At 64.1% G+C, this 11939-nt stretch overlaps 1 protein-coding gene across 3 annotated transcripts in view; it reads left to right on the top strand.

The window, feature by feature from the left end:
* Nucleotides 1–11939, top strand: part of ABR (ABR, RhoGEF and GTPase activating protein) — a 39327-nt gene that overhangs the window by 7161 nt on the left and 20227 nt on the right. Inside the window, exons 1-2 of one of the 3 annotated variants that reach the window (XM_027891558.1) lie at nt 2320–2526; nt 7184–7368. In XM_027891558.1, the coding sequence (XP_027747359.1) occupies nt 2466–2526; nt 7184–7368 (246 nt within the window). In that variant the 5' untranslated portion in view covers nt 2320–2465. Of the gene's footprint in view, nt 1–2319; nt 2527–7183; nt 7369–10004; nt 10273–11939 lie in introns of those variants that run through there. The other 2 variants (XM_027891557.1, XM_027891559.1) reach the window with 2 other exon arrangements.

Genomic DNA, 11939 nt, shown 5'->3' with positions numbered 1-11939 from the left:
AGCGCCGAGGCTCCTGCAGCTCCTGTGGCTGTGACTGGAGGACTCTTGCACAAGAGCCCAGAAATAGCGATGCGTGGGATGGCGGGCAGGGGCTGGGCAGATGCCAGGCAGACAGCCAGACACCAGGCAGGCTGTGCAGGGCTGGCTGGTGGTGGGGAGGAACTGTGGAGCTGAGGCTTCGGCTCTGCCGCAGGGATGCTCCCAGCTGGAGCTGGGGGTGGTTGACGGGGGCTGAGAACATGGTTGGCAGCATCTCCTCACCCAGGACTGGTCTGTATCGCTGAGGGGAGATGGGTGCCGGGGTGATGGGTGCCAGGGTGTGGGTGGATGCTCCCGCCAGCTCTCCTGGGCAGAGGAGGAAGGTTCAAGCTGCTTTGCAGGTTTTGAGGTTTTGTTGCTTTCGCAAAGGTGAAAAGAGCACAAGAACCAAAGTAAAGATAAAGCCCAGTGGTTTGGTGGGGCTGTCTTGTGTGGGCTGTGCAAGGGCACCTGCCTGGGTTGGGGTGTGCTGCCATCGGGTGCAGCACAGAGTGGTCCTGGGTCTGTGAGGCATTTGCTGGCCTGCTCCTCCTGACCTGCTGTGTGGTACCAGGCCAAGGGTGGCCAGCTGGCAGAGGGCTGCATGGGGTCTGGCAGCTCTTCCAAGTGCTCAGCTCATACTCCGTGTTGGATAAAGAGGAAGATGTGCAAAGGGGGCATGGTGGCATAGAGAGGCTGGTGCCATGGGCAGGAGTGGCCAGGAGGTGTGTCTGGCCGGGAAAAGCACGTGGGAAAACCCCCCTGCATGGAAAACCAGCTTCCTGCTGCCCCCGTGGTCCTGCAGCCACCACCCTGTGCTGATGCTGCTGTGGGGGCTCCCCAGGGCATGAACGGTTTCCTGCCATGAACAGGGTTGATGTTCTCGGCTCAACCACTGCCGCCTTCCTGGCAGGGCCTCTTGCTGTGAGGGGTTGAGGGGGCTGCAGTGGCGTGGGGTTTGCTGGGGAGGATGGAGAGGACTCTCAGTTGGAACCTTTAAGGGATGGAGCGAGGACATGCTGAGCTGGAGCCAAGGCAGGAGTGAAGGGGGGAGCTGGTGGGAGATGGACAGCAGCAAAGACTGTCACGTTGTGGCCACCCTTTGGCACTACCCGTGATAACAGGTTGAGGGCAAGGGGAGTGTTGACTCCCCAAAATACCTGGGAGTGGGTCAGGTGAGGGGTGGGAAATGGCAGCTGTAGGGCTGCACCCTGTGCCGCTGACTCAGCACCCGGTGACTCACAGCCCGTGGGTGCAGTGGGCTGTGGATGTGGGTCCTTGCCACACCGGGGCTGGATGCAGCCCCTGCAGGCAGGCAGGGCTGTGCCAGGGACAGCAGTGGCTCCTCATCCTGGATGCCAGGTGCCAATGGTTCCATGTGCTCCAGCCATGCTGAATCACAGCGCTGGCATTGCTGCACTCCCCCAAAATGCTGCGTCTGTGGACATCCCTGGGAGTGGGGATCAGGTGGTGGCAGTGCCTTGACAGGGTCCTCTCAGGTCTCCCAGCCGGTTGCCGATGCCACCTGCGTCCTGGCACTTCATACTCCAATGGCAGAGCATTATCTCTCCTGCCCAGTTCCCATCTGGCCCCAGTGCCTGGTCCAGGCCCTTCTCTTCGCACTGAGGCCACAGGCAGGATGCGGCCGAGAGCACTGGCAGGGGATGCTGCCCAATCCTCCGGGACGGGGCAGCGGTGCCGGCACAGGCTGAACCAGGGCAGTCTCTGCACTTGAACGCTTGGCTGGCGCCCTGACATATTGGGGTTGATGACTCTGGCACTTTGTGTTTCCTTTGGCTACACTCGGCTGGGGAGGGCGGTTTAACCCCTGCCTGCCCACGTCCCGCTCTGCTAACCCCGGCTGACTGGGGCAGGGCTGCTCCCGGCTCCTGGAGGCCCTGCTTCCCAGAACCAGGGGGAGCGGGACCAGGAGGAGCCTGTATGCTTCAGCTTCAGTAGTAGCTTGAAGGGCTGGGGAGGCTTTTCTGGGAAGTGGGCACAGTATCCCTGGGTTATAGGAAGGAGATGAGACCATGGTAGAAGGGGGTGATGGAGCCAACTCCCCCTTCCCCCCATTCTCCTTGGGGTGGCCCGGGGTGCAGCTGCATAGGCCGCTGTGCCACCAACATCCCCTCCTCCTCCTCCTCCTCCTCCTGCGCGGTCCCCAGACCCCTGCGGAGGGTCGGCGTGGCTGCGTGCGGGGGGATGCGGAGCTCGGCTCCCCCCGGCGAGGCAGGGGCGGGAGGCGGGACGCGCTGCCATTGCCAGGCGGCACCTCCTTCCCTGGGCACCCTTGGCAGAGGAGCGGCCGTGTGCCCGGGCAGGCGGCTGTGGCCGGCTCTGCCATCCAGCCCCCGCCTGGGCCCGCGGCCCCCGCCTCCCGCCCGCGCCCGCCGCCTTTGTTGTGAGATGAGAGCGGGCTGAGCGCCGGCACAGCCCCTCCGAGCATGGAGCCGCTGAGCCATCGCGGCCTGCCTCGCCTCTCCTGGATCGACACCCTCTACAGCAGTACGTGGCCTGGGCTGCGGGGTGGGCGAGGGGGGCGGCGGGCTGGGTGTCCCCTACCTGTTGTGTAACGCTGCGTCGCGCTGGGCAGGGATGCTGTGCCGGGGATCCTGCGCTGGGGGTCCCGGGCTGAGGCGGGACCGGGCAGGAGGGTGGCGATGCTGGCAGGGGGTTGTGCTCCCCTCCGTGAGCATCCCGCGTGCCCCGGTGGCGGGACGGCGCTGGCCGGAATCCGTCCAGCATCCCCCGGGCTCTGGGGAGCTGCTGCCCGCTCCGGGGGCTGCGTGAGCAGGATGAGTGACGGCGATGGTGGCCCCGGCGCCGTGGGGCTCGCTGGGGCTGGAGCAGCCTGACAGCTGGCACTGCCCACGGGGGTCCTGGGGGATGTGGGTGCTTTTTTTCCCCAGGTCCCATTCCCGTCCCTCCGCGGTGGTGGGCAGGCACATCTCCCCCAGCCGTGATTTTCGCAGCCAGCTCCGAGGCGCTGTGCCGAGGGTGCTGTGGCAACGCGGTGCCGGTACCCGGGGGCTGGCGGCTGGCGGGGCCGGGGGCGTCCTGCAGCAGCCGGGGAGGTGCGAATCCCCCGGTCCCACGGACGGGCAGCAGGGAGGAAGGAGCCTCGGAGCAGTGGCGGTCCTGATCCCACGGCAGCTGGCGCAGCGGCGGCTGAGGGTTCCAGGGACATGGCTTGGGGATGAGGGGGCTTGGTCTCAGGGTCCCCGTTGTTCATTCTGGGGAACGTTGAGCTGCGTGGGCACCCTGGAGTTGGGTTTTGGGTTGCAGTGTTGAGCTCGGAGCCTGGAGCTTGCAGGGCAGCGAGGTTTGGCACGGGTGCATGGGAAGGTGGGATGCTCCAGAGCATGCCCCATGCGTGGATCTGGCATCTGTCATGCCCTAGAGGGAGCAGGGGCCACCGAGGGGCACACTGCAAAGGGCTGAACCCCCTCCCCAAGTTTTCCAGCCCGAAGCCTATGACATCTGCAGCTGGAGGCTGCATCTGGCAGTGGCAGTCCCGGGGTCTGGCGTGGCTGTGCAGCCTGTGCAGGTGTTTGGGCTGGAGCCCAGGGGCCACATCCAGCCCCAGCTCCTGCACCTCCTTCCCAGCCACGGCATCTCTGCAAAGCCACTGCTCTACCATCCCAAATCCTCCTCCAGCTACCCTTGCCAAGGCGTGGGGGAGGCTGCTTGGTGTGTCCCCACGTTTTGGGGGAGGCAGGGCAGAGTCCAGCCTTCATCACGCTGGGCAAAGCAGTGGTGGTGTGGAGGAGATGCTGTTTGTGTCGAGCCACCCTTTGGAGGAGGCCCGTGGAGGCAGGTCCAAGGCCGGCTCACGCATCTGTGTTGTCATGGTGAATTTTCACCCAGGCACAGGGAAACCATGGCGCTTCCCCAAAATCTCCCAGGCTCCCTGCGGATGTTGGGCTTCTCCTGGAAATGGGATAGAATGGGTGAGCACTGGGGTGTGCTGGTGCACTGCTGAGGTGCCAGGGAATAGCACGTGTCCAGCTGGAAAGTGAAGGAAATGCCACCTTGAGCTACTGTGACTGTGCTGCCTCTCTGGGCTGGGCAGGAGCTGCTGCCCTTGGCTGAGCTCCCTCCTGGGGACCATTGTGCTGGCATTAGCCTGAGTCGGTCCTGGGAAGATGTGGTGAAGGAGAAACAATTTCCTGGGGAAAATAATCCCCCATGGGGGTTTGTTCCTGGCTCTGTCACCCTGCTGTGTCCACGTGCCAGCCCACAGGGCCCTGCCCTGATGTGTGTCAGCATCCCATGGGTGTCAGCCCTTGGTGCAGTGTGGGGTTGGATCCAGCTCAGCGCCCCAGGGCTGTGTGTGGGGTCAGGGTTACAAGGCTGTTTCAGGTCGGGGTGTCTTTGCCCCCCCAGAGTGGCTCCCCTGGGCCAGGCTGCCTCCCTCTCCTTGGTCCCCACCCCTGGGGTGGAGCAGGAGGATTTCCACTGCTGCTAAAAAGCAGGAGCAAAAATAGCGCTGGGTTTTGGCACGGGCACAGGAACAGGCTGCAGGGGCAATGCAGCTGTGGGGGAGGAGGGAGGGACATGCTGGGTTTGGGCTGCCTGGGTGCCATGAGCCCCCCACGGGCAGGGAGACACAGGGGCCAGACCCTCCGTGTCCCCTCACCCAGCAATGTCCCCTTTGCCCGTCCTGGCTGCTTGGTGGTGCTTGGTTCCCTCCCTGTAGTGGCTTCTGGGAGTGCTGGGAAGGTTCCTCTTCCTGAGCTCCCCAGGTGAGAGCCCCACAAATAGTGCACAGCCATGGGTGGCACAGCTGGAGCCACGAGGACATGGCTTTGTTCTCCATCCTGCAGGCAATGCAGAGTCCTTCCCCTTGGGTGCCTGTTGGGGCACTGCCTGTGGATCTCATCCCCAGCTCTGGCCCGGGACTGGGATGTAGATCTGCCCCAACTGGTAGCAGTGGGAGAGCCAAGTCATTGCTGGGTCCCCACAGGCCAGTCCCTTCCCCCTCTGTGCCATCGATGCCAGCTTTCCCCCTGCACTGCTGCGAGTGTCACCTCCCAGGGTCCCCAGCCGCCTCATTAACGCTGTGTTCTCATTACCTGGCTGCTGAGCCACCACACCTGGGTTGCCAGGATGCCCACAGTGACAATGTGTGTCCCTGTTGCCTGCCCTGTGGTTAAGCCTGGAGCTGCAGAACTCTGGCCATGGTGGAGGGAGGGCAGGGGAGCCTGATGGCCTCTGAGCTGGTTGGTGTTCCTGGTGGGGACCATCAGCTTTGTCCCCTCTCTGCTGCCTTGGCTCCTCTTTAGGCCCCACCTGACGGGCAGGGGCACTCGGGTGAGAGGTTTGGGATTCTCTGGGACAGCTCCAGCCAGGGGACAGTGATCAGTTTAGGGGGGCTCAGGGGAGCTGCGTGGGGTGGGTGTGCTGGAGAGGTGGCCATCATGGGGGACACCCCTGCTAATGAACCTCATGCTGCCATGCTCCTGGAAGGAGCTGGAAGCACCACAGCTGGCACCTGTCAAAGGCAGAAGAGACTGTGGACATCCCGCCATGAGGAGGCAGGCAGAGCCAGGGATCCCGTTTCCCTGGAAGCTGAGGACCAGCAGGAATCATGGGCTTCCCCTCCTCTGCCCATGTAGTCAGCTCCTGGGTTGAACATGGGCTGTGGTGGCCCAGCGAGAGTGGCCCCATGTGCTAATGATTATTAGCAGCTAATTGCTAATGAAGCAAGGGCTAAGAGGGACTGTGGTGTTCTGGCAGAGATGGGATGCATCTGGCCCCTGTCAGGACTCTCCTTTATCCTCCTCAGGTGCAGGATGGGAACGCCTATCCCTCCCCACTGGCACTGGCAGGGCTCCTGGCCTGAGTGCTTTGCAACGCTCTTTGATTTAAAGATTTATCCACTTCCACTAGGAAGCTGAATGCAATATTAATGCACTGAGCAGTGTTGGTGGGAGCCAGGGGAGTCCTTGGCCAGGATGGCAGGGCCGTGGAGGCATGAAGTGGCAATGGTGTGGGGTTTGGTCTGGGATGGCTGCTCCTGTCTTAATGCACCCTGTTTTGGCCAGGTTATCAGCCAGGGTCTTAGCTGGGGTCTCCCTGCTGTCTGGGCCCAGGAAGCCTGTGGGGATGTGTGGTCTAGCGATCCATGGGGTTGCTGGGTGGGAGGGGATTGTGGAATGGGGGTTGTTTTGGCTGAGCCACATCCCCTGCCTATTTGGGGGATGCTGAGAGGGTCTTGGCTGCAGCTCGGGGTGGGGGTGCTGGCTGCACCCCACAGCCACCCCTGCCGCAGCCGGGCTCCCTCCCCCCTCCCCTTTGTCAGCATCTCGGGGCTGCTGCAGCCACCTCTTCCCGCTGCCACCGAGCCGCTGCCGTTCCCATGGTAACAGGTTAGGATGTACCCCGGTCCCTGCTGCGCCCCAGGGGCCCACTGCAGACCCTGGAGCCACCCCACTACCCCTTGGGGCTCTGGCTCCCCAGATTGGCTTCCCCTGGTCTGTGGGTGGTGGTGGGGTTGTGGGTCAGCATAGGGCATCCAAAAATGGGTGTTGTCCTGGTGTGCTGGGGGCCTCATCCTGCGCTGGGGAAAGCAGCCCCCTTTGGTCCCCCATCAGGGGCCGAGCTGCCCACCCTCTGTGGAGCTGCCACCATCCCACTTCTTCCAGGGGGGTGGCTCTGTCCTCCGTGCTGCAGATCCAGGCGTCCTGGCACTCATTCCCACGCTCCGAGGAGTGTAGGCACGGGGAAGCGGGGAGGACGGCGGCTGTGGCTGCCAGCCCAGCTCCATCCTTGCCCGGGGATGGCACAGGGGTGGTGGCCAGCGGGCAAGCAGGGAGGGCAGAGCTGCTTGCATGGGGCTGGAGCGTCTGGCAGAGCAGCTGTCCCTGCACAGAGGAGGCCCTGGGCCTCTCGGTTCCGTTAATTATTCAAATATAGGGAAGTGTGTCGAGCAGAGGATGCCTGCAGGGCAAGGATGCTCCCTGTGATGTGATGCCCTGCCTGCTTGGCTGAGCACACAGCAGGGCTGGGCTGTGGGTGTGGGCATGTGTGTCTGTACGTGGCCCTGGGTATGGGACACAGGGTCAGCTGCCCACAGGTGACCACAGGCCAGGGTGGTTGTGGTGACCCTCGGCCGTGCCAGTGCCTGGACGCTCACAGCCACCCTCTCTTACCCTGCCAGACTTCAACTATGGCGCGGACGAGTACGATGCCGAGGGCAACGAGGAGCCCAAGGCGCTGCCAGAGGGCTCAGAAACCATGCCCTACATCGACGAGTCGCCCACCATGTCCCCCCAGCTCAGCGCCCGCGGCCAGGACAGCGGGGACGGTGTCTCGCCCACACCCACCGACGGCCTCAGCACAGGGGTAGGTGCCCGGGGCGCGGAGCTCTGCACCGGGTTGGGGGGGTGTTGGGGGCTGTGGGTGTCCAGCTCGGTGTGTCAGTGGCGCTCTGGTGCTGTTGTGACCTTGGGGACTATCCCTGGCATCCTAAAACCTGCTGGATGTGGCAGTTTGGGGAGCAGCAGTTCCGGGGATGCCGTGCCTGTGGGACATGCTGTGTCCCTGCCCCGCCGTGCCACGCCGGTGGCAGAGCTGGAAGGGCACGGGCTGAACGGAGAGAGGGGTGCTGGAAGCGGGGTGTTCCCGGTGTCCCCAGCTCCGGGAGCCCTTGGGGACAGGGCACAGCCGCTCCGCCGGGCTGCCGGCTCCATCTAGCGGCACTCAGGGACCCAGTCACCAGCTGGGGGGGGGGACACAAAGCGCCCCCCCCTCTCTGGAGAACTTAGATTTAACCCCTGCTCTTCCGAGCGCATCCACGTGAGGTCCTTGGGTTTCCCAGGGTGTTTCACAGGAGGGATGCCTGAAGAGCTGCAAAGGGAAAAAAGGGGTTTTGGTGGTTTTTTTTCCAGAATAAAAGCTTCCATAAAGCCTGTGAGCAGCGTGGTCCAGGCAGGCCTTGGCCTTGGCCTTGCGGGGCTGGTGCGGGGAGCGACTGTCTGGCCCCAGGCTGGGGGATCCCTCGGTGCTTCTGCTGCCCGGGCTGGGAGAAGTGAAGGGTTTTTTTGTCGTGGAAAGAGTTAAGCTCCTGACCCGGATGCTGAGGCAAAAGAGGGAGAGGTGTGGCTTCCTCCCCTGGGTCTCCCTGAGCAGCATTGTCCTGCAGGCACCCAGCGCTCTGGGCGGCCCCAGGGGAGGGACAGGGGGGTCTTGCCCTTTGCTGCTATGGGAGGGACCCTCTCCCAGGGCTGGCTCCAGACTCAGTCTTAGGGCATCTTGTCCTTCAGCAGAGCCCTTCGAGCCCCAGCCCTGACACTCCGGTGCCAGGTCTGTGAGCTCTGGGCTCCGTCATCAGCACCATCAGGGATAGCAGGGGAGCAGGGATGGAGGGGAGATGCTGGCACAGGGGTGACCTTGAGGATGGTGGGGCACACTGGGTCTGGAACAGGCAGAGATGATTACTTGATTGCCACTAACAGGATTGGGAAGCGTTGGAGCTCAGTGCCGGCTCTGCCTCCATCTCTAGAGCTGCTTGTGCAAGAGCACCCTCCAAATTCTGTCCTTGTGTGTCCAGCCCTGCAAGGGGCACAGGGTTTCATGGGGGTCCTGCTGTGGCTGGTGGCACAGGGTGCCAGGTTCACCCTGTAGCTGTTCTCTGATGAGGCAGGACTGGTGTCACCGTTTTTGAGCGGGCTGGAGGAGGTTTCTGGTGGGGCATCTCATCTTGCATGCTCCTAGGGCAGCTGTGGCCACGTTTGGGGCTGTGACTGCTGGGTGCAGACACATCTGGATCCTTCCTCTCCCACCTGGGAAACACAAGTGCCATGGTCATGGTGTTGGGTGTTGCCCCAGCCCCTCTTTGGGTGCTGCTGGGTTTGGCACTGTGGATAGCATTTCCCAGGACAGGGACCATTCCCTGCTCTGGGGACCCAGCTGTGGCAGGCAGGGTCATGTTTTCCTGGCACAGTTCCCTCTTAGCAAAGTCTGGGCAAAGCCTGAGCTGTGTCATGGATACAGGGTTGGACACAGGCTCTGGAAAGTCCCTGTGTCTGTATCCCTGGCCACTTCTCACAGCAGGAGTTTGTTCCAGGCTCAGACGGGTGCAGGCAGGAGAGATGGCTCCTGTGGGCAGAGCACATGCGGCCACAGGTTCCTCTTTTGCTTCTGAGGAGCAGGGGAAAGCTGCTGAAATAGCTCTTGTGTTGGTGTCCCCTTCTCCAGCCTGATCTTGCCTCATTTGCCAAGGCCCACAGTGTCCCTCAGAATTGTCACACCACTGCTGGTGTCCCCCACATCCCAACTGGCCCAGGGTTGTGGTCAGGCTGGAGCAGCAGGGAGGTGCCAGCGCTGATCTCTGTGGGATGTGGGGCAGATATGTGGGAAGGCAGGTGGCTCAGCTGCATGACCCTGCCCCGCATTCCTTCTGGGCTGGGAGAGGTCTGGCACTTTCTGGGGGTGCAGAGACAGGTCCCCCCTGTGGGACCTGGTGATGCTGCTGCCCTCCGAGGTCCCTTCTCGCTGGTGGCAATCCCCAGGGTCCGTCTCTCTGCCGGGATCCAAGGAAGGGATCCAGGGGGCCGCAGCAGGCGGGACGGTGCTCTCGCATTGCCGGGCGAGGGGCCTGGCAGGGGGCGGGGGACCCCTCCCCGTGGTGGCCACGCCAGGCTGTGCCAGCGCCGGGGAAGAGGCGGCTGCTCTGCGCGCCCCAGCCTTGACCACACTCCGGCGGCGGAGCAGCCCCACCTCCAGCGCCGAGAGAGATGCATTTCCTGTAGCGAGCAGGGCGGAGCTGGGGCCGGCTGGGGCTCGGAGCGCCGGGCAGCGGCCCCTCCACCGCCGGCGGCCCCCCCGGGGCCGAGCCGAGTCCGGCGGACAGCCGGGCTGGCCCTCTGGCCGCGCCGCTGCCGAGCCCGGAGGTGCCGCCGCCGCCGCTCGGAGGGGGCTGAGGGGCCGCCCCGGGAGCGGCCGGGACGCCGCGGACCGAAGGCCGGAGCTCGGGGCAGGCGGGAGCACCGGGGAATCCCATAATGGTTCCTTTCATCCCGCGGTGGTGGCCGGCGTCCAGAGCTGAGTCAGGCTGGGACAGCTCAGCCGTGTGAGCCCCTTTGCCCGGAGCCTTGTGGGGTCCCCTCTGCTCCCCCCGCTGCCCGCCCGGCCATGGAGGAGGAAGAGGAGGCCATAGGGTACCTGGATAAAGTGCTGGAGGATGAAGATGACTCTGAGCCAGGAACCCCCACCAGCCCTGGGTCTCCGTTTTCGGCCGGAGAGAAGGTGGGCGGCGGGGGCACCCCGCTCCCGTGCTGGGCAGGGGGTGGGGGGACGAGGGGAATCTTGGTTGTGCTGGTGATGCCCAGGTGAGGGGGCAGCTCATGGGTCGATGCAGTGGGTGCTGGTGGAGGGCAGAGCTGGGGGGCAGCGGGAGCATCCCTGCAGCCCCACCACTCCCCCAGCACTGCCTGTGGCCAGGGGCAAGGGGCAGGGCTGTGCCAGGCATGGGGTGTGAAAGGCTCTAAGAGGGTTGACTAACCAGTCCTCCTCCTAGGGGGGAGTAGGGCCATGCATGCTGCTTGTGGGGGCTGTGTGGCTCAGCAGAGCCAGCCCTGGATGCTCCGGAAGGGGCTGTTTAACACTCTGCCCTACCACACGGCCACCAGCAGCTCCTAAACCACCCCAAACCCTGGAGCTGGGAGGACCCCTGTGCTGGCAGGTGCAGCCCAGCACCCTTCTCGTGCTCACCCTGCCAGAGGTGCCTGGGTGCTGGAGGAGGGCTCTGCCCCTGCTCTCCCTGGGGTCTCCTGCATGGGGCAGCCACAGGACCCTGATTAAGGGTTAGTCCTCTGGGTCCCGGGGGTCCGGTTGGCATTGTCCTCGTGGGGAGCTGTGGGCCCCGGGCGTGGGTGGGCCCCTTATCTCCTGAGCTCCTGCGCAGGGCCCAGGCTGGGGGAAGCAGGAAGAGCCCGTGACTAATCGGTGGCAAAGAGCCCACGAACTCCCAGTGAATAAAAGTGGCCGCCCTGTGCACCCTCCTGCCACCCCAGTCACCACGGCCCAGCCTTAATGGTGCAGCCTGGCAGGTTGGGCCCCCTGGTTGGCACAGCAGCCCCCAGGGCCAGCTGATGGATGCTAAGAGTGGGACAGGGAGGTGCTGCTCCACAGCCATGCCCACCTCGGGGCTGTGCCCTTTGGGTGTTTGCAGCTGTCACCTCTGCTGGCTCAACAGCCAGGGCTGGTGTGGGCAGAGGTGAGGCACGACCAATGTCCCCCCCAAAGCATCCTCAATGGCTGATGGCCCAGAGTGACTGATGTCTCCCATCGTGGCTGTGCTTGGCCTCTGTCTGGTCCCAAGTGTAATTTTTAAAGGGTGGGGAAGTTAAAGTGTGACAGGATGGTTCAGCGGCTGGGGCACCCATTTCTGAACCCTGGGAGAGCCTCACTGAGGGTCACAGGCCAGCCATCTCCCTGCCATGAGGATCATGCCAGCATCAGTGCTGCAACAGACCTGGACGCCGGGAACTGCCCCAGTTCCACCAGGCAGTGACTGCTGGGGTGGCACGTTCCCGGGAAAACCTCAGCCGAGGGAAAGGGTGGTGCCGGATCACGTGGCAGCACCATCCACGCCAAGCATGATTTCACTGGGCGTCTCTGGACTCTGCCCTGGGAGAGTCCTGCCATGCCGTGCGCCATCCTGGAGCGCTGCCAGCGGCGCCGGGCTCCTGGCCAGCCAGGAGCAGGGAGGGGAGAGGAGCCAGCACAGCTCGTGGCTTCCCTGCTGGCTCCAGCTGGGCTCTGCTGCCCCTCGGGCACATGCCCGGGCCTTGCCACGGAGATTTCCCAGCACTGGCAGGGACGTGTGCCCACGTGGGGATGCCAGGGATGGATGGGCTGGTGGGGTGGGGTGTCTCCTCCTGTGCCACTTGCTCAGCCAGGCTCCTTGCTGT

This window comes from Empidonax traillii, unplaced genomic scaffold, assembly GCF_003031625.1.
Source record: "Empidonax traillii isolate 1590-97213 ecotype Southwest subspecies unplaced genomic scaffold, ASM303162v1 scaffold322:size1131127, whole genome shotgun sequence".
NCBI lineage: Eukaryota > Metazoa > Chordata > Aves > Passeriformes > Tyrannidae > Empidonax > Empidonax traillii.
The sequence above is the reverse complement of the archived record's forward strand: the minus strand, read 5'-3'. Positions and strand labels throughout refer to the sequence as shown.